General features: G+C 46.6%; 1 protein-coding gene across 2 annotated transcripts in view; it reads left to right on the top strand.

The window, feature by feature from the left end:
• The first annotated feature begins 9,496 nt into the window (after positions 1-9,496).
• Positions 9,497-22,612, top strand: part of HK2 (hexokinase 2) — a 62,407-nt gene continuing 49,291 nt past the window's right edge. The window contains exon 1 of one of the 2 annotated variants that reach the window (XM_058683574.1): positions 9,497-10,026. In XM_058683574.1, the coding sequence (XP_058539557.1) occupies positions 9,964-10,026 (63 nt within the window). In that variant the 5' untranslated portion in view covers positions 9,497-9,963. Of the gene's footprint in view, positions 10,027-10,429; positions 10,552-22,612 lie in introns of those variants that run through there. The other variant, XM_058683575.1, reaches the window with a different exon arrangement.

Genomic DNA, 22,612 nt, shown 5'->3' with positions numbered 1-22,612 from the left:
CTCCTCTGTTTATGCTCTCTCTCCCCAAATAAATAAACTTAAAAAAAAAAATGGGTATGTGACCATTTGGCTAATGAGATTGGGGGAAGGAAAGCTGCTGAGGGTGGTGGGTTGAGGAAATGTTTTCTTCCTTACAAAAAAGACCCAAGAGGAGATAGTCCCTTTCCCTTTCTCTGGATCTTGTAGTTTGTGGCTGAAACCCGGACATGTTTGTAGCCGTCTTACTACCAGCATGAAGATGAAGCCAACTCAGGAAGTGAGGCAGAGCCAAGAGATTCTCAGAGAAGTATGGCCAGAGCCTTGATGCACCTAGCCAGGAGTCCAGTCCACCATTGGGGTGGCTTTTCTTTGACCAACAAATATGTTTTTGTTGGAGTCAGAGTGTTCTGTTCCTTGCACCTGAAACCATCCAACTGGCAGAGAGAGAGGTAGGGCCCTCACTCATTCCTGCTGGGACAAGGGCTCTCTTAAAAGTAATACATTTCCCATCACTGAAGTGACAGGAGGTTAGGAATTTAATTGGGTTTTGGCAAGTTGATAAGAAGAAAATTGAGCTCCTACTGTCTAGAGGGGAAGAAATGAGGCATCTATAAAGATAAGGACCAGATACCATGGGGCCAGGAAGAAACAGATAAAAAGATCAGAGAAGTAAGTGCAAAGAGATAGTGCTTAGTAGGTGGAGGAGTCAGATTTAGATGCAAAACTGATATAGGTTCAGGAGATGTTCCAAGCACTGAGACTAAAATACCCAGAGCCACGATGCAGTCATGGTTTTTGTGATTGGCTGCACATTGGAATCACCTGGGGAGCTTTAAAAAATACTGATGCCTGGGTGCCACCCCCGGACATCCTGATATAATTGGACTAGGGTGTGGTCTGGGCATTATTTTTTTAAGTTAAAATTTTTAATTTTTTGGTGGGTTCAGGTGTCTCACCCCATGTCATTTTTACTCTATTGTTTTGACTTTGATGCAGGCTGGTTGGGTCTGAGGACCTAGAGTGCAGTCTCACAGAACCAGCCAAGAGGGTCCTCGGCTTCATGCAGGATAGAAATCAAACTCAAGCCAAGAGGAAGTGAGAGCAGAGTTTATTGAATACATAGAGAGAGCTGATGCAGACAGGATATCTGGGAGACTCAGAAAGGAGAGTGAGTCTCATCTCTGCTTTGGGTCTGGGGTTTTTATTGAGGACTGTGGTCCAGTTCGTGTGTCTTCTCAGGCATCCAGGGACACAGATGAGTATTTAGGTGTCCTCCATAAGTCACTTATGCTCTGGAGCCAGGGGTCTTGGTGAGTCAGTGGTCTAGGAAAATGTTCTTGACAACCCTGCCTGGTCACTCCTTAGATGTTATCTATTGTGCTGGAAGCCTCCAAAGAAATCATTAACCCTTTGATGTTTACAAGGAGGACATACATTACCTGTTTCATAAGGTGTGTGTAAGGCAGGGGTGCAGGTCCTAGGAAGAACAGAATCAGGAAAAGGAGAAAAAAAAGCAGTTTTTCATGATGTCCCTTTATTTTATTTTTTTTTAAGGTTTATGTATTTATTTTGAGAGAGAGAGAGAGAGGCAGAGACAGAGAATCCCAAGCAGGCTCTACACTGTCAGCATAGAGGCTGATATGGGGCTCCATCCCACGAACCCAAGAGATCATGACCTGCACCGAGATCAAGAATAGGACATGCAACCAACTGAGCCACCCAGGTGCCCCTCATGGGGTCCCTTTAGTTTCCCAGTAGATTCTTTTCTTAACTTCATCCCATTTTTTTGTGAATACTTGTACCCGGTACAGATGACTACTACACAATACAGTCTTCTCCCATGCTTGTCTTCCAGTCATTCAGTTCCTCTACCTAGAGGATAGTTTAGAACTAACACAGATAATATGTTTATTTTATTTCCTATTCCTTTTTATCTGAAAGGACTTTGTATGCACACTTTTCTACATCTTCCATTTTGACTTAACTGTATCTTACAGATTATTCCGTTTTAATACTTAGGGAGTATCTTTTTCTTTTCTTAATGTGTAGCCAAGTTATTCTATTATCTGGATGTGCTTTACTCTACTTAACCAGTCTTCAAATGATAGGATTTAAGTTGGTCCCAGTCTTGTTTTGACAAATGATGCCCCAGTGAATAACCTTACACAGCATGTGTAGGTATAGTTGTAAGAAAAATGGGCTCTCAGGGTCAATGGGCAGGTGTACTTGCAGTTGGAGAGTGTCAAGCAGACCTTATGGAGGCTGTGTTTTTCCATTAATAATGTGCTGGGTGAAACAGCATCTCTTTCCTCATGGTAAGGTGTATTATCATTATTTGATTTTTGCCAGGCTGATGGGCGAAAAATGGTCTAGCAGTATGTTTTAACTGTGTACTTTCACCATTTGGAGTGAAGTTTATACTTTTTTCATATGTCAAATAGCCATGTATTCCTTTCCTGTGAACTCTGTCTGTATTCTTTACCCAAAGGTTTTTTTTTTTAATTTTTATTTCTTTTTCTTATTAATTTGAAGAAGCTCTTTATACAGTAGAAAAATAAGCCTTTTGTATCTGATATGTATTTTTGTCTTGGTTGTCTTTTGACTTTACTCAATAGATACCCTTTTATGGGTCTTTTCGCTCATGACATTTAGATTTTCAGCCTTTCTCAGGAAGGACTTCACTACTCTGACATTAAAAAAGCAAATGAACAAGCTTCTTCCTGTGGTTTCCAGAATTTGGAGCATAGTTTTGTTTATGTTTCCATATGATGCTAGAATCAGCCTGTTTATTTTTTTAAAATCCATTACTTTCAGTTGGATCACATTTAAAGGCTACAAGTTTACCAGAGGAATTGAAATCCAGGGAAGCAACATTAAGCCTCCCTACCTGTTCTAGGCATCCTGAATTCCTTGTAATTTTAACTCCTAGACTTTTTGCCTTTTTGTTTACTATTACGACAGAGGAAAAGTTGCCATTAACATCTGTTGATTGTTTATATGGCATCAGGATTTGTAAAAGCTTTCCAGATGACTCCAATAGAGTGGATATATAAGGGCAGGAAGAGGGGTTGCAGGGAGGGCGGTTAGCTGTAATCAGGAAGGCATACTTTGTCACTGCCATTGTTTAGAATTGCCAGCCCATGGAGATAATAAAAACCCAGACAGGCTAAAGGTTTATTATTATTTATACACTCTCTACAGCAAGGTACCCCTTGTTGTCTGTCCCCAGGGCCAACGGCCCCCACCCCTCAGCATACCATTCTTCCAGAGAACAGCCAAGAGTGAGAATCGCCATTTTAGAGTCTTTCTTGTCCCCACCCCTTGCATTCAGTTATCTCTCATGTTCTATTTGAGCTACCTCTTACTTTTCTCACTTCTTTCACTTCCCCAACCTTTTGCCATAAACAGCGTAGAGGCTTTCAGCATCTTTCCTCAGGACTCTGGTCTCACTCCTCACCATCTGTCCTCCATGTTGCTTCTAGGCCAGGTGCTCTGACTTTGAGTGCCAACAGGATTCTAATATTTTCCTTTTTGTTGAACCCTCCTTGCCTACCTGCCCAACTTTCCTCCTGTCATTCCCCACTGAGATCAGCTCTTTAGACCAGAGTGCTACATACCATTTGGAACAAACCAATCTCTCCCATGTCCCAGAGACTCTGCATTCACTATTCTTGACGTCTGGATTTGTTTTTTTAATGTTTGTTTGTTTATTTTTAAAAATATTTACTTATTTACTTTAAAATACTTATTTACTTATTTATTTTGAGAGAGGTAGAAAGAGAGAGAGAGGAGGGGTAGAGGGGCAGAGAGAGAGAGGGAGAGCGAGAATCCCACTGTCCAGGCAGAGCCTGATGTGGGGCTCGAACTCATAAAACATGAGATCATGACCTGAGCCGAAGTTGGATGCTTAACCAACTGAGCCACCCAGGTGCCTCTGGAATATTTATTTATTTATTTATTTATTTATTTATTTATTTATTTTAACGTTTATTCATTTTTGAGAGACAGAGAGAGAGAGCGAGAGAGAGAGAGAGAGAGAGAGACAGAGCATGAGCGGGGAAGGAGCAGAGAGAGGGAGACACAGAATTCGAAGCAGGCTCCAGACTCTGAGCTGTCAGCACAGAGGCCAATGCGGGGCTTGAACTCACAAACTGTGAGATCATGACCTGAGCCAAAGTCAGACACTCAACTGACTGAGCCACCCTGGCGCCCCGCCCCTGGGATTTTTTTAATCATTGAACTCTTCTTGCATAGAAGACTTGATTATTATGAGTGATGTGTTTAAGAAACTGGTATTCAGGATCTGCTGTGTATCAGTTTCTGAACTAGAGTCTTTGCATATTCTATCTCTTGATTTCCACTTTGCATATGAGGAAACTGGGACTCAGAAAGGTCCAAGGCCACATAGTGTTGTCATGCGAGCCTCAGCATGTCCCCATGCTCTTCTCAAACTGTTTGGGGGATATATAGCTCTATGGCTTTCAAGATGAGAGCATCAGACTCCATAGCTCTCATGTTTGGGATGGCACTGGAGGGGGGCCTCCTGGCAATATTTCCTATTTTCCTTATTTGCTGGGACACTGAATACATCTGTGGGCAGGGACTGAGTTGCAGAATGTGTGTGGAGAGGGTGAATTATCCAGCACATGTCAATTTATTTATAATTGTTTTCCTGGTGCCATTTGGCCAACTACCTATTTTCTGTCTAGTTTAACTCCCGTCTGGTACAGATGTTCCATTTTTTAATTGTTTTGATATATTTTGGACTTTTAGGAAGCCAATTTCTCGAAGGGTCCTCTAAACTCTATCATGTAGCATATTCAGTGACTGCTGGGTGTGGTGGATGTTTATAAAGCTTTGGGCCCATCCAGCCCTTTTCTCAAAGTTAAGATTCCTGACCCTCAGGGCTGCTTTCCCAGCTTCCCTTGCAGCAAGCTCTGACAACCAGCTGCAAGATGTCAATTTGGATGCAAATTGCACCAGAAAGGAGGTGCTGTGCAGAATTCCTTCTAGCAAGGATGCTGAGGGACAGACATTCAATTGTCAAAGATGGCTGTGGCCTGTCCTGGCTAATCCTGTGCCCAGCATCAGGAGTGTGGGCAGAGATGCCTGAGCCCAGTGGCCAGAGCAAGAACATTTCCACTAGCAGAGTCTGATGATATAATTTGGGCATCACTCTTGAATGGCAAGAGCTTGATTCTCTGGCCCTCCAGAAGATCCTGAAAGGGGCTAAATATACATCAGTTAACTATTTTTCTGCTTAAACTAGCTTGACTAGGTTCTTTTTGTAAATCTGACTGATAAAATGAGGTAGTTGTGTATCTTGTGGCTTATGTTTTTCTGTTTTAACTGCTTTCAGTGCCTTTTTTCCCTAATCTCCCAAATTCATACATTATAACTACGAAACTATGAACTATGAAACACAAGCGATTATGGAAATAATTAGGGCCCAAAGTTAAAGACAACACAATGCAAGGTTCCAAGTATTTACATTCAGGGAAGGACCACCCTCAGTCTTAAAATCCTCTGCATAACCTCATCACTTATAACTTGCTGCAAACTTGATAAATCCTAATAAGAAAAAGAAATATTTGGGAGATAGAGATCTTTTGGCAAAGAGGTCCCTTCCCAGGACAGCTCCCTAAAGGCTGATGGCCAGGCTCGGGTCAGTCCTATGTGAGGCCTGATATAAAAGCTGACATTTGTGTCCATCATACCACCCTTGGCTGACTCTGTCTCTGTATTGCAGCTCCGTCTCTTCCTCTTCTGAAACTCATATAGAAACACATACATGTTTAGCTCTCAGCAATCAACCTTTCCATTCTGCACTAATTGTTTTATGTGTTGGTTTTATATCTCTGATTAAACAATTAATCCCTCAGGGGCAAGGACCATGTCTTGTGTTTCTTTTATATTTATTACAGCATCAAACAGACTGTCCTGAACATTGTAAGGGTTTGCTTAATAAATATTTGCTGATTGATTTCTCTCTTGGAGCTGTGGAGTGTAAATTAATGGATATCTCATTATTCTAAAATGTCTGTGAGTGTATGTGTGTGTCTGTGTGCATGAGAAGGGGAGAGAGAGAAAGAGAGAGAGGGGTCTGAGAGTCAATAAATCATAAACTCAAGGCATGGATTTTGGAGCTAGAAAAGTCAAAGACACAAGTCTTAGCCTTGTGAGAAAACCACCATTAGTTTGTCATGTATAAATTGTGGCTTATAACAATACCTACTCTAACTACCTCCTGGGATTGTGGGCTTCAGAAGAGATAGTTTGTATTTGAGACACCCTGTGATTATTACCTGATCCACATGAAGTGGGACCAGAGAGGGGAGTTGAGAAGAGGCTCTAAAGTTAGTGTATAGAGAAGGGATCAGAGCTGACTTGACCCACTGGGTTTAGTCCCACTTGCCTGGGGCTAACAGGTTTTATAACACTGGACTATTGGGTTTCCAAGTATTTCCAGGTAGCAGGCATCCTCCTCTTTATCCTTCACTTCTAGCCAAAGGCATCAATTCTACCTCAGACTTTAAATTTTTTTTTTTTAACATTTATTTATTTTTGAGACAGAGAGAGACAGAGCATGAACGGGGGAGGGTCAGAGAGAGTACCTCAGACTTTAAAACATCTAAACCTGTAGCCTGTTACCTTGTATCACTCCCACCTTGGTTCAGGCCCTGGTCCTACCTTACAGCTTAGGGCTCTTTCTGCCTCTGGTCTCTAACCTCCTCCCCCATGGCCCCCACATGGAGGACAGTTATTGGCCTAAAAAAGCAAATCTGATCACATCACTTCTCTATGAAGCTTTGTTGGATGTCTAAACCTATGTTGTTGGTTGTTTTTTTTTTTTTTTTTGGTATTTCTATATCTAAAGAGGGAAGCCCAGTTATGAGGCTGTTTCAGTCAGGTGAGAGATGTTGGGTGTGTGAACTAGGAAAGATCTAGAGGTAGAAAAGATTAGAGAAATAAATATTTAAAACTATAAACTCTTTCTGTGTATGCATGTGTGTACTGTTATATAAAACATGAACAATGGTTATTTCTAAAATTTCTTCTATTCATTTAGATATTCAACAAATATTTATTGTGTGCCCACCATGTGCTGGGAACCATTCTAGGCACTGCAGATATGAGGGAACAACATAGATACAGGTCTTGCCTTCTAACAGCTCACTGTCTAGTTAGGAAAGAAAGAACACACAGAAAATCAATAGGAAATCCATCAGGACCATGTGAGTGTGACTGGGGGAACCACTTGAGATAAACTGGTCAGGAGAAAGTCCTCTGAAGAGGTGATATTTAAGCTGAACTTCAATGAGGAGCAAGAGTCAGCTAAACACAGATCTGGAGAAGGATATTCCAGATAGAAGAAAAACAAAGAGTAAAGGCCCTTGGATGGGAAAAGAGTTTGGCATTTTTGAGGACAACATGCCCGTGTGAATGCCAGGCAGTGTGCTGGGGAAAGTAGCATGGGATGGGGTGAAAAGGGAGGCGGGGGCTATATCATACCATTGTCAGGATTTTGAATTTTATTCTAGGGTTAGAATCCATTAGATGGCTTTGAGCCAGGGAGGGAGAGACACAGAATGGTTTATCTTTTAAACAGGTCACTCTGGTCCCTGAGTAAGAAGACTGTGTAGGGGTCATGATGGAGGCAGGCATAAATGGAAGCTGCGACAAAATTGGCTGATGTAGTGTTGGCACTGGCTGGGTTGTTGATGGCTTGGCTAGGAGGTATCCAAGGACATGGAGAGAAGCAATCAATTACAGGGTTTATTTTATGGGTCAGACTGACTACTTGCTGATGGACTGACTGGATATGAGGGTGAGTGGCAGGAAGGAATTAAGGATGACTTAGGGTGGATGGTGATGTCATTTGCTGAGACAACTGGGAAAGGCATAGATTAGGGGAAAATAGTTGCGTTTGGCTTTGAACATGTTAAGTGTGAGATGTAAGTCATTCAGTGGAGGTGACAAATGGTTGTTGGAGAAATGTCTGGAGCTCCTGGAGAGCTATAGATTTATATCTGTGAGTTACCAGCATGTAGATAATGTAATAGTCATGAGGCTGGGAGGGATCACCCCGGGAGAGAGCATAACCAGATCAGAGGGTGGAGGACAGCCCTGGAATATTCCAGCATTCACCAGTAGAGAAAACAGGGTCTGAGGAGCTGGAGGAACACCAGGAGGGCGGAGCTTCCTGAACTCCCACAGAGGAAGGTGTGTCCAGATATCTAGAGGATGTGGTCAACTATGCACAGGTATCACAAGAAGTGCAGTAAGACAAGGGTAGAAGTGAGATAAGAACACAGGATTTGGCAACATGTAGGTCGTTATGATGAGAATGACAAAAGCAGTTTGGGACCCAGGCCTGAAGTTGGCAAGGGTACATAGCTTTTAAGAAGTTTTGCTGAGAGGATGGATCATGGATGTTTTTGTTATTTCTGTCTCTGTATTCCAACCATGAACATTTATTACCTACATAATACTACAATAATACATACTTTGCAGATAGCACCCCACTCTTTGGGAGAAGGAGAAACTCCTCAGTACAACACGGAAGCCCTTCATCTCCCCTCCCTTGCTACCTCTCCAACCCCAGGCTCGCTATTCTCCACAAGCACCAATCTGCTGTCTGCAGCAGTCTATATTTCATTCTCACTAGCTGCCACCGCGTATATGACCTCCCACTCCTCTCAGCATCTGTAAGCCACCCCATCCCGCCCCACACACGCATTCGGTTACACACGAATCACCCACCCAGTTTCACCCACACGTCCGTCCCACAGATGCAGATAAAGCTCCTTTCCTGCTTTCTCCTTCCCCAGGCCCCTTAGAGAGGTAGGATAGGAAACTAGGGAAGAGAATTGGGCCTCAAAGTCAGGCGGGTGTGGGTTCCTTCCTGCATCTGCCACTTACTAGTTGTCTGACTTTGGGCAAGTCTCTTAACGGCTCGTGCCTCAGTCTTCTCATCTGTAAAACGAGGTTAGTAAAAAACACACCCTATCCGTTTTGCGATGCCTGAGCAGCAGCTACGATGCCTCATTTTGCTTCACCGTTGCTCCCTGTTGAGCCACAACAGGTGAGGACTGAGATGCTTCATAAATGTGACCCGGCAATGGGGGCCCCTCACATGACCCCGAGATACCAGAGGTGTCTCTCTCCCCGAACAAGGCACGTGCGGGCCGGGTGACCTGTCTTTCCAGTAGGCCCACACTCTGGATCTGTGATCACGCGCCCCCCACCCATAGCTGAGCCTGACGCGGCGGTGGCTCATGCGCCTTTCCGCCCCAGCCTCTAGCCACGGACCACACGTCCCATCCCTGCCGCCCGGCCCCGCCCCCTGCCCCGGGCGCACCCCTCCAGTTTGCCGGCTCGGGTGTCGGAGGGGCCGCGCCCGCGGGCCGCGGGCGCGGATTGGCTGCGCCGCGGCGGCGGGCGGCCCGTGGGCGCACACACCCTCCCCGTGCAGCCAATGGGCGTGCGCGCGTCACTGACCGGGAGGCCCGCGAGCCGGCAGCCCCTCAATAAGCCACATTGTTGCACGAAACTCCGGAGCAGGAGTCCCGGGCCGCCGCTAGCGCCGCCGTGTCATCAAGCGAAGATCCGTGGGCAAGAGCAGCACGCGTGTTGAGCCGGAGAGGCCCGCTCGCCCAAGTGAGGCCGGACTGAGATTCTTCCCAAGTTGAGCCTTTGGTGATTCTGTGGTGAAGTTAGCGCCTTGGCGGCGGGGCCACCCCGACACGTCGCCAGGAGTGGTTTTTGGGCGCCTTCTGGGAATTCGGACTCCCAAAACCTGTTTCTGGAGACCCTAGACTCTCCTGTCAGGCGTGCCATCGCCTTCTTTTTGTGCCGCCCGGATTCACTGCTCCCGGCCGGGCCGCCAAGCCCGGATACAAAGCGGTCGGACCGCGCTGCCCTCCGCCCCCGCACGCGCTCCAGCCTCGGTTTCCCAACTCGGCGCCGACGGGCCGCGGCAGGATGATCGCCTCACATCTGCTCGCCTACTTCTTCACGGAGCTCAACCATGATCAAGTGCAGAAGGTAGGCAAGCGCGTGTAGGGGCGGCTGGCTCGCTTCTGACAAAGTTGTGCGGTCCCCGGCCGGCCGCGGGCTCTCCGTCTTGACCCTGCGGGGGACCGCTTCCTCCCCATTCGGGGCCGTGGGTGCGGAAAAAGTCAGGGCTGCGGGGAAACTCCAGGGCTCGAGGAGCCACGTCCGCTAGGCACCGGCAGGCGTGTGCGCGCGTGCGAGGCGCCTGGGCTCGTGCTCCGCGCGGCTCTCCGCCTTCCTGACACCCTGCGCGCGCTCGCGCTTTTTTCTTTTCTTTTCTTTTTTTTTTTTCCGCTGGAGGGGCGGGTCAGCCAGCACGTAGTCTGAGACTGCGGAGTCCACGTGGGTGGAGCCCCCCTTTGGCCGCCGGAGTTCCGGCGAGAGCACGTGTCGAGAATCTTGGCTGCGGTGGGGGAGGCTCCTCTGCCACGTGGGACTGCCAAGGGGCTCCCGCGCCGAACGAGCGCGTCTGGGGGACGTGCAGTTCCCCTCGGCGTTCCTCATGGCCTCGCGCAGGTGGGCTTGGGGAGAGGCCCCCTCCCCCGCCAGAGGGAGTTGGGACGGGGGCCAAGTAACTCCGCCCGCCGCACCCCCTCCCCGGAACTGAGGCGCCCGGAACTGAGGCCCCGCGAGGGGCGTACATCCCCCACCGATCGGCCTGTGGACCGCCAGGCCTGGAGTGGCCGGGGCCCGCCTCCAAGAAGGGGGCCAACTTTGGTTGATACTTCTGGTGCTCCTAAAACTTGCTCGAGGAAGATCTCTTCCCTCCCTCCCCCCCCCCCCCCCCCACTTTACTGTCTTTTTAAGAAAAGTTTTTGTTATGTAAACGAGCTTATTCCTGCCTTAGGCTCCGACAGGTCTGCCTACCTAGTTCTCGGCAGGTTCGTATTCTCTCTCTTTTCTCTCTCTCTCTCTCTCTCTCTCTCTCTCTCTCTCTCTCTCTCTCTCTCTCTCCCTCCCTCCCTCCCTCCCTCTCCCCCGGCCCCCCCCCCCCCGTCTCTCGCCAGGTCATTTCCATAAGAAAGAGCTTCTGGCCCCGCCGGGACTAAGCTCTAGGTGCTGCGGGATATGGGGTGGGGGTGGGGCCCGGCCCAAGGTGCAATCACTCTAGGGAGTATTGAGTTTCTGAAATCCTGGGGATTTCTGGAGTGGCACCTGACCGTGCACCTCAGCTAGGACTTGAGAAGAGGGGATGGGCTGAGGCAGAGGTAGAGGTGTCCAGACCTGTGAGGCAATGACAGCGTTGCTCAATTGCATACTTGAAGCTTCTGTGTCTTACAGGGAACACAATTTTGGGAGAATGTCTTGACATAAATTCGGTGCGGGGACCTGCTCTTACACCCATTCTGGGGATTGTGAGAGCAAAGGTGGGCTGCCATTATGGTGCTTTCAGAGTAGAGACACATGAACCCCCATATAAAACATGGTCATACTCAGCCTCAGACTGGAGTAGCAAGCAGCGGGAGGCTGGTTTAGTTGAGTTTTACTCTGCTTATAAAACGGCTGTTGCTCTCTCATTCCTGGGATGTAGCTCTGCTCTGCACTTTAATGCAGTTTATTTAAGAATGTGTCTGTGAGCCGGCAGGATCTTGGCAACTTCTTTCGGCTTCTCTGCCCAAGAAGTGAGTTAACCCTTGGGGAAGACTCATCCCTTGGCAAATTCTAAAGCAGGAAGCTGGAGGATTATTAATCCAGGGGAGGTCTTCTCGGATGCGTGAATATCAGACCAGGACATTTTAATTCTTTTACAAATTATCTCCTACTCCAGGGGAGGGAGGCTAAGACCTGAACCGTGTCATGGAATGGTTTGGGGGCCATCTCTTTGGTCCCAGAGTGGAGAGATTATTAGCCAGGGTATCTGGAAATGAGTTCTAATCTCTGTTTTATGGTTTATTAACCTCAGGACCTGAGCAAGTCACTTTGCCTCTTTGGCCTGCTGATTTCTTTTTGTGTCTTCAGCAGGCTCCACGCTCAGTGCGGAGCCTGACATCATGACCTGAGCCAAGATAAAGAGTTGGAAGCTTTAACTGACTGAGCCATCCAGGTGCCCCTGGTTTCTCTTGGTAAAAGGGGAATGACAGCAGTGGTCCTGTCCACTTTATAGAGTTGTGATGATTAAGCACAGTAATGTAGAAATGTCTTTCTTGTAGATTACTCTTATCTACACTCACAACTTCCTTTTACCCTGTGAAGTATCTGGGGGGAGACAGGTGTATTTCCTCTAAATTACCAATGGGGGCAGAATAGAGTCAGGCCCTTAACTTACCAGGTGTCAGAACCTGGGGCTTGGCCTCCTGGCTTAGGTGAGCAAAGCTGTTTGATTCCAGCTGCAATTAGATAGGAAGTAGGAAGAGAATCAGAATATTTTGGAAGCATCTTTTCAAGTTGCTGCCACAAGGATGAGTTAGGAAAGAAGGATGAAGCTTGAGTTTAATTTTAGAGTCTTTTGAAAAGGTCTTGATTTGGACTCTTCTGAAATCCCCATTATCTTACATATTCTGGGTTGTGGTCTGAGGCATGGAAAACAGATTCACCTGCCCAGAACTGTCACCCGCCTCCCTTCCCCCACCCCCTGCCTCCAATTTGTATCCTGATGGACAAGCCCAATGTTTTGTACCATTAGGAGGAGAGTAAGCGTCGTTTGCTCACTTTTGCCGATTAATGCGTTGAAACTCAAGAGCAAATACTTACAGCATCTACTGTGTACCAGGCACTGGTTTAAGCTCTTTACATTTGTTAGCTTATTAACATTCATAACAACCTCACAAAGTAGATGCAATTATTGACAGCATTCCTGTTTTACTGGTGAGGAACGAAGGCACAGTAACTTGTCCAGGGTCACTAGCTTTTTTGTAAAACCTGGGAATTAAAGCCATGCAGTTGGGCTCCAGAGTCCCATGCTCTTGACCACATTCACCTGCTTCTGGGAACAATATTGGACTCCATCCTAGCCTGTGTCTGCATTCACTCTTGGATGCTGGCAGCACCCTCATTTAGCATGCCCAGAAATGCAACTAGCTCTTCTCTTGGTTGCATTAATGGCACCAGTACCCTCTGGCCATTCTGGCTGGGAGCTTTGGACTCATTTCATTGACTTTCCTTTCTGATTGCTACACATTTGTCAACCGGTGTCTGGCTTACTTCAGAGGCCTCCTAGGGTTTCTCTGTTTCCACTCTCTTTCTGGAGCCAGACTGGAACATTTCAGAAGCCTTTTAACACCGCATGCTGAATGCCCCCTGACTCCTTCATATTCTGTATCTTCACTCCCTCGAGGACTTGCCTGGCCATTCCTTTGAATGCCACAGTCTTCACACTAGGTGCTTTTGCCTTATCATGGCATTTTTATCATCCCACTATGCATCAGAGTTGGTAGTTTTCAGTTCCAGTTCCTTCCTCAGGACAGGGAGAATCCTGGCTGTTCATCTTTGTAGCCACAGTTTCTGGCTACCGATGTACTCAATGAGTGTGAGGATGAGGGAGGGGACCTTCCTGGAGACAGCAGCTCAGCAAGGGCTGTGGGAAGGGGAGGAGGGTGAGAGGCAGATTGGGGGATGGCTAGTTCTGAGCTGAAGGGATGGGTGGATGGGGAGACATTAAGAGAGAAAGGCAGTGGGCTCTTCCTTCATCAAGGCCCAAGGTTGATCCTGAGAAAAGGTGGGGGGGGGGGGGCTGGGGGGCACCGGGAAAAAGGCAGAGGGTAAGGGTGTTTCCTGTCTTCCAGCAATCAAGGCTTTATGCTCTGTCTGTGGAGAGATAGAGGATTCTTTTTATTAATTGAGGTATAATTAATATTCAAGATACAGGGTTTTTGCCGCTTGGGAATGAGAATCAGTTTTAACCATGGAAGTGAAATGAAGTGTGTATGCCTGCCTTTAGCCATTGGCCAAATTATTTAACATGCACAGACTGGTGACATATTTTCACTCCAGTTATGGAATATAGATAGCTCATTCGGGCTTCTTTCTGTGTGAGTGAAGGGTGGCTGTCAACTCTGGACTTAAGAGTGGGAGGAATATCTTGGAAGCAGAAAATTCAGCAGAGCCCCTAAGAGTCAAGATAGACAAGAGTTTTAATGTTTTCTGAGAACTTATTGTGGGTACCAAGCCCTCTGGCTACTCCGTGGGAAACTGAAACTAAGACCCCTTTCACTTGTCTGGTGAGATAAGTTAGTAGTGAAGAGAGGGTGCCTTACCATGGGGTGAGGAGTTAGAGACCTCCAGAGAACCTTGATGGGTATGCCTTGAGCACCTGCTATGTGCCACTAATCTTCAGATAAGGGGTTAAAATACCAGGAGTCAGTACTGATCACAACCTTACTGAGATTAGTTTTGGCTGAGTTAACTAACATTGACAGGTACAGTTTTGCGTTTGTTCAGCTTGTATGTACCACTTAGCATCCTAATACTGTCTCTTCCCTGCTCAGGAGCAGTTGATGGTGGTAGGAATATTTTGTAACTTTTGCTAATCATCCATTTTTTTTTGTATCACCAAATTTCTATTTCAGAGAGCTCCGGGAAGCACTTTTCTTTACCATTGAACTAATTAAAATTCCCTTTGAGGCTCCTCAGATAAAGCCAACTTTTTTTTTTTTTTTTTTTTTTTAACATCACTTTTCAAAGTTGAACTTTTCCAGCACTGTGAGGAGGGTGAAGGCAGTTAGGGGCCCTTTTCCAAGGGGAATCAAAACAACACAAACTGCAACAGTTTTCTCAAAATCTGGCAGCCAGAGTAAGGAGATCTGATGTACTAAAAGACCTCAGGAACCCCAGAAAACTGGCTTCCTTTGTTCAGATACTTCTTTAAAAGACGACTCTAGATAATGGGTTCCTCATTATCATTGTTGAGTTTTGCAGTCAGCAAGTTTGGTTTGTTTTCCAACACTGTGTGTTGTCTGTCTTTTCCTTTCCAAAGCAGTGGGGGGCTGGGGGTTGAGCAGATCGGATCCCAGAGTTCATTGGCTGAGTCTTAATATCGCACACCACAGATCACAGGCAATGCTTTCTTGTACTGGAGTGGTTGTTTCTGCTTGCTTCTCAAGCAGGTCTTTCAACTGCAGGGCTGTTGGCATTTTGGGCCATGCAGTCTTTTGTGAGGGGTGATCCCAATCTATAGTAAAGAGCAAGGATTCCCACTGTACCCAAGTTGACAGGGGCAAAGCCTGTGTTTTATTAGTTTCTTTGTTTGGTTTTGTTTTTGTTACTGCTTCTTTTGAACCATAGTTTTCAACTATTGGTGATTTTGCCCTCCAGTGGACTTTGGTAATGTTTGGAGACATTTTTGTCTGTCACAGGTTAGGTAGGTGAGGATACGTTACTGCATCTAGTAGGTAGAAGCAAGGGAGGTGCTCAATCCTACAACACACAGGACAGTCCCCTTGCAACAAAGACTTTTTTGGCCCCAGATATCTGTAGGTTGAGAAGCTGTGTTAGAAGAGCATAGTTCATCCCCTCCTTCAGTTTTATAGCGCATTGTTCATGGTCATAGAGCTACTTAATAGCATCTGTAACTAGGACCTTGGCTGTCAGCTCTCAGGGTGCCAGGACATGGGACAGTCATGGTAGGAAGTGGTCTTTTACAAAAGTTGAATTTGAGGTGAAGTCTGCAGACCATGGCAGTCAGCAGATGTCCATGACCCCTGGATAATGGGTAGGTTACCTGGGTTACTGTTTTTCTGTATTTAACCAGAAGAATGTGGGCAATGTAAGCACTCCAGGAAGCCCATGGGAGAGAAGTCTGCTCAGTTATCCACAAGAGAATCTCACCCTGGTTGTTGCTGGGATTTTCATGGAGGCCAGGCATCCATCAGGCTTCTGAAAAAGCAGGCGGATGAGCTGACAGAACATGAGTAAAGGAGCTACTATAGCTGGGGGCTGAAGAGAGAGGCCAGTGATACCCACCAAGGGCCAGTCCAGCAGTCATATTGGGAGAAGCTGTGTGGTGAGTGATAGAGCCAGTCTCCTAGGGTTGAGTCCTGGTTTATGTAACCAGCTTTGTGAACTTGGGCCAGTTAATTTAACCTTTGTAGGGCACTGTTTCTTCCTCTTGTAAAATGGAGAGTTTTGGGATTAATGCCTTAATAGGGTTATTGTAGGGATTAAAGAGAGTTCATATATAGGAAGCTCTTGGAGCTGTGCCTGACACATAGTCAGTTCTTCATGTTTTAAATATTAGTACATAGAGAACTACAAGCATATAGTACTACACTCTTAGATATCCTACTGTGCTGTCATCTGGGCAGGAGCAAAAGAGGCCCTTTTTCTTTTTTCCCCGAGGGCTTTTAGGGCATATGGATTCTGGAACATTGGTGCTTTCTGTCAGATGTCGGGTTGGAGTAGAAGATAGGGAGGGCAGAAGGATAGGAAGTTCCTAAATATGAGGACTAAGGAAGCATCCTCACCTGCCCTCTCTGCCATCTAAAACTGTGTCTTTCCTGGGCATAGGAGAACCATCCTTAAGTTCTTTGTCTAACTTGGTTTCCTCTGGGAAGTAGCATCTCCACTGGAGGGTCTCGGGGATGCCATGGCCACTGGTGTACCACAGCTTGAAGCATCCTCCGTGGAAGGCATGACTGATCACAGCATCAGTTCCACCCTTTTCACTGTAGAAACCTAGTCCCCTCCTCTTTAGTCCCTCCCCCAAAGGGCAGAGGCTCCCAGGGCAGTTGCTGAGACCACTTATGCTGCAGTTGGCCAATGAGATGCTTGTTTACCCTTCCTTACATCTGCCCCAGACTCTGACTTCCCACTGGGAAGCCGCTTGGGGTGGGGGATGCCCTGGGCTGTTGAGTCATGGTAGGTTTTGGTCCCACTGATCCCTGGAGTTTCACTGAAAGGAACCATCAATCTCATGTTATTTTGGCACATCGGGTAGAGGATCTGTGGCCATCTTGGGTCTCAGCAGAGAGCTCTTTGCCCCTCATATACAGACTCTGGGCTGTCTAGTGTGGCCCTTCCTGACACTTGGGTACCCAGGGCCCTTTCTTGACAAAGCCCAAGGCAACCTTCTTTGTGGAACCCACACTTGCCTTCCCCGATCCCTGTATAGGCTTTATCTTGTCCAAACCCAGTTGGGAGTCTTGGCCTTGTTGCCCTGAAATGCTGCTCTCTTTTAAGGGTGGTCATGCTTTTTGCACTTTTGTCTATGGGTCTCTAAGCATTTCCTTGATGTTCCTTCCTAGGAGTGACCTTGGTTAAAACTTACCTTGGAGTTAACCAAGAGAGTGAGTCAGGGCTGAGACCTTGGCCCTTGGTGCCCACCCATCCAGCCTTCCTGCCTCTTCTCACCTTAGCTCAGTGACTCCACCCTGGAGGTGGTTCATGTGCTTCAAAGGCCTTATTCCCAGACTCTTCCTTCTGGCATCTCATATTGTCTGATAGAGGAGTTAAGCCAGATAAGCCATCAGGGTTAAATGAGGGCATGTGAAGCTACACTTTTCCTTTTTCCCATTTGAGAGACTTCCTCCTCCTGCTTCCTCCCAAATTTTCCTGTCTCAACCCCTTCCAGGGAAGCTTTCTAGCCACGTCTCATCAGTTCCTCCATCAATACCTAAAGCTCCTAAAATAGCAAACATTTCTAAGTGCTGGGCTTTGTCTATGCACTCACACTCAGGCCATCCTGAAGCAGCCCTCTCAGGTAGACATTATTATTACCTATTGTTCAGATAAAGACAGCAGGGTACAGAAAGGGACAGCACCTTCCTTGTTCAAGGGCCAGCCAGAATTCAAACCCAGGCAGCCTGACCCCAGAACCCAGACCCTTAAGCCCAGTCTGGGGCTGCCTGGAACAACTGGAGATGACCACTTGTGTTTCAGTTTCATGGGGCTGTGAGTCAGGTGTCATTTGGGACCTTTGGATCATCTAGTTCCAGTTCTTCATTTTATAGATGAGGAAACCAGGTGCTGTGTACCGAGTGACCAGCCCAAGTTTATATAGGACAAGCCCCAGAGCAAGAACCCACTTTCTTGGTCCCTGTTTCCCTTTTGGCACCAGTTGTGCAGCATGAGCTCTTCCCATCAGTCAGGCGTGGGCTCCTCAAGAACAGAGGCAGGATTTGCCTTGCGGCCTGTACCTAGAGTAACCCTATAATTTATTGTCCAAACTGGGCCACTTTGGGTAAAAGGGGACACTGTTAATACTTACGCTGCTACCTCAGTGTAAACTGAGCTCGTTCTAGGCTAACTGGACATATGGTTGCCCTGTCTGTGGTGGCTGTGATTGTGGGGTGGGCGGGCGGACTGGGAAGGTCTGGGGCAGGACATGGTGCGCAGGGACAGATCCACAGGGGCTCAGTGCAGCAGGTGGACACCTGGCAGCAGGCAGGAGTAGGTCGTTCAGACACGAAGCTCAGGGGTAGACTCAGGTCCCTGGCATGGGGCTATCCAGGGAAGGCAGAATCTGACACTTCGGGGACCTGGGGGACTGACCAGGGCAGCCAGGTAGCTGTAGAGGAAACCATGCTGCTGCCAGGGTCATGTGCCGTCAGGGCTCAGGTGAAAAACAGGGTTAGGCTCTGAGCCCCTAGGTATTCTAGAATGGCTAGCTCTCCCCTTTACCCAGGTTACTCTCCCACTGCTTCGGCACACTGTAGCCCCTTGTATGTGACCGTGACACATGATTTGAACACCTAGTGTATCTCAGTACTGAGATAACTGTTGGCATCACAAGTGTGAAGTTGGGAACGTGTGTGAGTGCCCTTAGTCCTCTGGGACCAGCGAGGGTGGAAAGACACAAGGTATCAAAAATGTGTTGGCAGCTGGGAATTTGGGGAGACGCCATTTGTTCTGGGCCCTGAAGGGCAAGTGGGAATTTGTTAGACCAGAGGAGGAGAACATTCTAGGTGTGGGGTCAACATGTATACCTTTGTAACCTTTTTGAGGCACTCCTTAGAATTCTATTGATGTGTGCATGATTTAAGGGATTGTAAATCTGTATTTTATTACGGTGAAAGGAACTGCCTACTATCTGCCCTTACTTTCAGTTTGTAATTACTTGCTGACATATTTGCCTCCCACCAATCGACTGAACCCCTTGCAGGCAAATACTGGGGTCTCCTTTCCCCTGGCGTCCTCTGCCCCTAACACACTCCATTTAGCGCTCAATTAATGTGTGTAAATAACTGTGTCAGGGTCATGTACACCTGGGACATATCATCACCATGCTGCCCAACAGCTGGAACAGAATGTCTGAGGACAGGAAGGTCCCGAGACCCATCCATGTCCCAAATCCCATCTCCTGGACCCCTGATGGGTGCTGTTGCCTGAGGTCTGTCTGGCTGTAACTCCAGGCAGCTGAGGCAAGAACTGGAAGAACAGGAAACCCTGTGACTCACACGGAGGTGCAGCAGGATCCCGGAGGAGTGGCCTATAAGCCTCTAGGTCAGCTCCACACTTAGCCTGGCGCCCCAGGCTTGTGAGTGCGTGGTGTGTCAGCTGGAATCTCCCTGAGGTGGCATGGTGGCCCCAGTGAGGTTCTGCCTTGTCCCATCCTGAAGAAAGTGTTTTGGCAGATCTGTTACTTTTGTTTGGTTGGCTGCCTTTCAGAGGAAGGAGCCTTAAAGAATCCAGGATCTGCTGTGTCTTTGCCTCCTCAGTTTATCTTTTTTCCTTTTCTTTTCTTTTCTTTTCTTTTCTTTTCTTTTCTTTTCTTTTCTTTTCTTTTCTTTTCTTTTCTTTTCTTTTCTTTTCTTTTCCTTTCCTTTTCTTTTCTTATCAGAAACATCTGGCCTTGGCTTGGCAACATTACAAGATAAACTTGCTCCTCTTTGCACAGCCTTGGTCCTCCCAGGAGAAGTCTGTGAAGGCATTATTATTAATGAGGTCACTGACAGTAGTTACCTGGGTTTCCCAGGATGGGCACACCTGTGCCCTAGGTTAGGGCACTCAGCTGACCACTGGATGTTGTGGGGCCTGCCAGGGACTTGGCCTGTGGTTTGGGGAAGCTTCTCCAAGCCTTGGTTTCCTTGTCAAAGATTTGAGGTAACACTGGCAAAGGAATAATGCAAAAATAAATTCTTTTGAAACTAAGTTGCAAGCCTGTGTCAGCATGTAGAGTCACTGGAAGGCTGTGTGTGGCTGCATTTAGATTATGGCTCCCCTCTCTGGTCTGACCTCTTACAGACTTCTTTGATCTTCTTGGGCCCTCTTGACCATGAGTAGGGGGTAGACCAGGGCCTTGACCTTTATTCGTCCTGTATTTTAAAATTGTAGTATAATATACACAAGAAACTGAAAACAGCAGGTAACCACCACCCAGATACAGTAACCGATCATTACCAGCACTAAGTGTAATCACTGTCCTACCTTCTGTCAGCATAGATCTGTTTCTGTACTTCATATAAATGGACTCATAAGGTATGTCCCTTTCAGTGTCTAGCTTCTTTTGCCCAACTTTATTATTTTTTTATTTATTACAAAAACTTTTTTAAATGTTTATTTTTGAGAAAGAGAGAGAGAGAGAGAGAGAGAGAGAGAGAGAGAGAGCTCGAGTTGGGGAGGAGCAGAGAGAGAGAGAGGGAGACACAGAATCTGAAGCAGGCTCCAGGCTCTGAGCAGTCAGCACAGAGCCTGACACAGGCCCAAACCCGAGAACCGAGAGACGATGACATAAGCTGATGTTAGATGCTTAACCGACTGAACCACCCAGGCACCCCTCTTTCACCCAACCTTATATTGTGAGATTCATCTATGTATGTTGCTATATGTGTGGTAGGTGGTGTTTTTTGTTTTTGATTTTTTAATTTAAATCCAAGTTAGTTAATATATAGTGTGATAATGATGTCAGGAATAGAATTTAGTGATTCATCACTTACGTATAACACCCAGTGGGTAGGTGGTGGTTCTTAACAATTGCTGTATAGTATCCCTTCTCCTCTACCCCCAACCCTGTTTCAACTGTCTGATTTAAAGCAGATGAGACCAGTCAGAGCCCTTCAAGAGGGTGCAGACTTTCTGAAATTTCTTTTCAGAAACTTGTATATATACAAATATATAGGTCATCTGTGTAGATGGCCTGATTATATCTTTGGGACAAGAACGTGAGTGCTAGGAAAGTTAAAATTCAATCAGTTGGTCTGCTTGGGGTCTGGAAGAGGCTAAAGAGTAGCAGTCAGCTGCTGTCCCTCCAGCACCTCCTGGAGCCTGGGGACAGAATGTCCAGCAGTGCTTCCGGGTGGCCCTGACGTTACATGCCTGTGGAGTTGCTTTCTTATCCATTTTGTTCATTTGAATTCACACTTCTGTTGAAGAGGATGTGTCCTGTAGGGATGGCTGATGAGCATTTGCTTGATCATGTATTACTTATTATTTCTGCTTACTAAAAGGATTAGGTGATCTAGTTCAGCTTTCAGTAAAAGGAATAGACAAGGGTGACTACCAACACGCATGGAACTAGGGACGGTTCACTGGAGTGGAGAGCAGAGCTCTGAGTTTCCTGGCAGTCTGGGCAAAAAGGACAGCTGTCCTTGAGGCAGTTGTTTTCATTTCATGGCCTGTGGCAGGAAGCAGTGACTCTGGGCAGCCAGACTTTCTCCTGGCACCAAACCCTACAGAAATGTAAATGGTCAGTAAATAACACAGCAACTTTACACAGTGGGGTGACCTTTATGATCCTTCCTTCCCGTGATCCCATGACTAAAAGTGGTAGGTTTAAATCATACTAATATGAAGACATTGTAGTAGGGAGTTAATGTAATACAGTGAGGTGAGTAGTTTTCTGGTCCTAGAATTCATAATGTCTTTCCAAGATCTTGGCCCACACCTTCTGAGCCTTTTCACATAATATCCCTACTCTCCAGGTCAACATCTATCCACTGAAATGTATGTTGGATATGTGTTCTTAGCCCAGAACAGTCTCCCCTGCATGCCAGTCTCACCGGCCACTTACTCACACCTGTGACACTTCTGGGGCTGCCTTGCATTGTGCTCCCTTTGCTATCTACTGGGATCCATCCTCCATTCATTTCAGAGACATTCATTTGTTGGGTCTAAAATACGATTTGAGTTCTGTGCTATCTTGTAAAGTCTTAGAGAATAGGAATCTTGAGTTCTTTTAAAAAAATTTTGTTTGTGTGTGTATATATGTAATGTACCATTCAGTGGCATTCAGTACATTCACGTTGTCGTACAACCATCATTACTATTCATTTCCAGAATTGATTTCTTCTATTAATTTATTTATTTTTTAAAATTTTTTATTCATTTTTGAGAAAGAGAGAGACAGAACATTAGTTGGGGAGGGGCAGAGAGAGAGGGAGACACAGAATCCAAAGCAAGCTCCAGTCTCTGAGCTGGCAGCACAGACCCTGACGTGGGGCTCGAACTCAGCGAACTGTGAGATCATGACCTGAGCTGAAGTCAGACGCTTAACCTACCAAGCCACCCAGGCGCCCCTGATTTCTTTTAAAATCATGTTCCTGTACACTGTAGTGCTTTGCATGTAACTGGGTTTCATCACAGGCTATACAATGGGAGAAACTGGGGTTGAAGCAATGGCCAGAGTTCTGGGGTTGAATGATACAAATCTTACAGAGACAGATGTTGAAATTTAAGGTTTCTTCCACACTTCCCTTTGAAACCTCTT

The sequence above is a fragment of the Neofelis nebulosa genome, chromosome 9 (assembly GCF_028018385.1).
Source record: "Neofelis nebulosa isolate mNeoNeb1 chromosome 9, mNeoNeb1.pri, whole genome shotgun sequence".
Lineage (NCBI taxonomy): Eukaryota > Metazoa > Chordata > Mammalia > Carnivora > Felidae > Neofelis > Neofelis nebulosa.
This window is presented reverse-complemented; position numbering and strand designations above follow the sequence as displayed.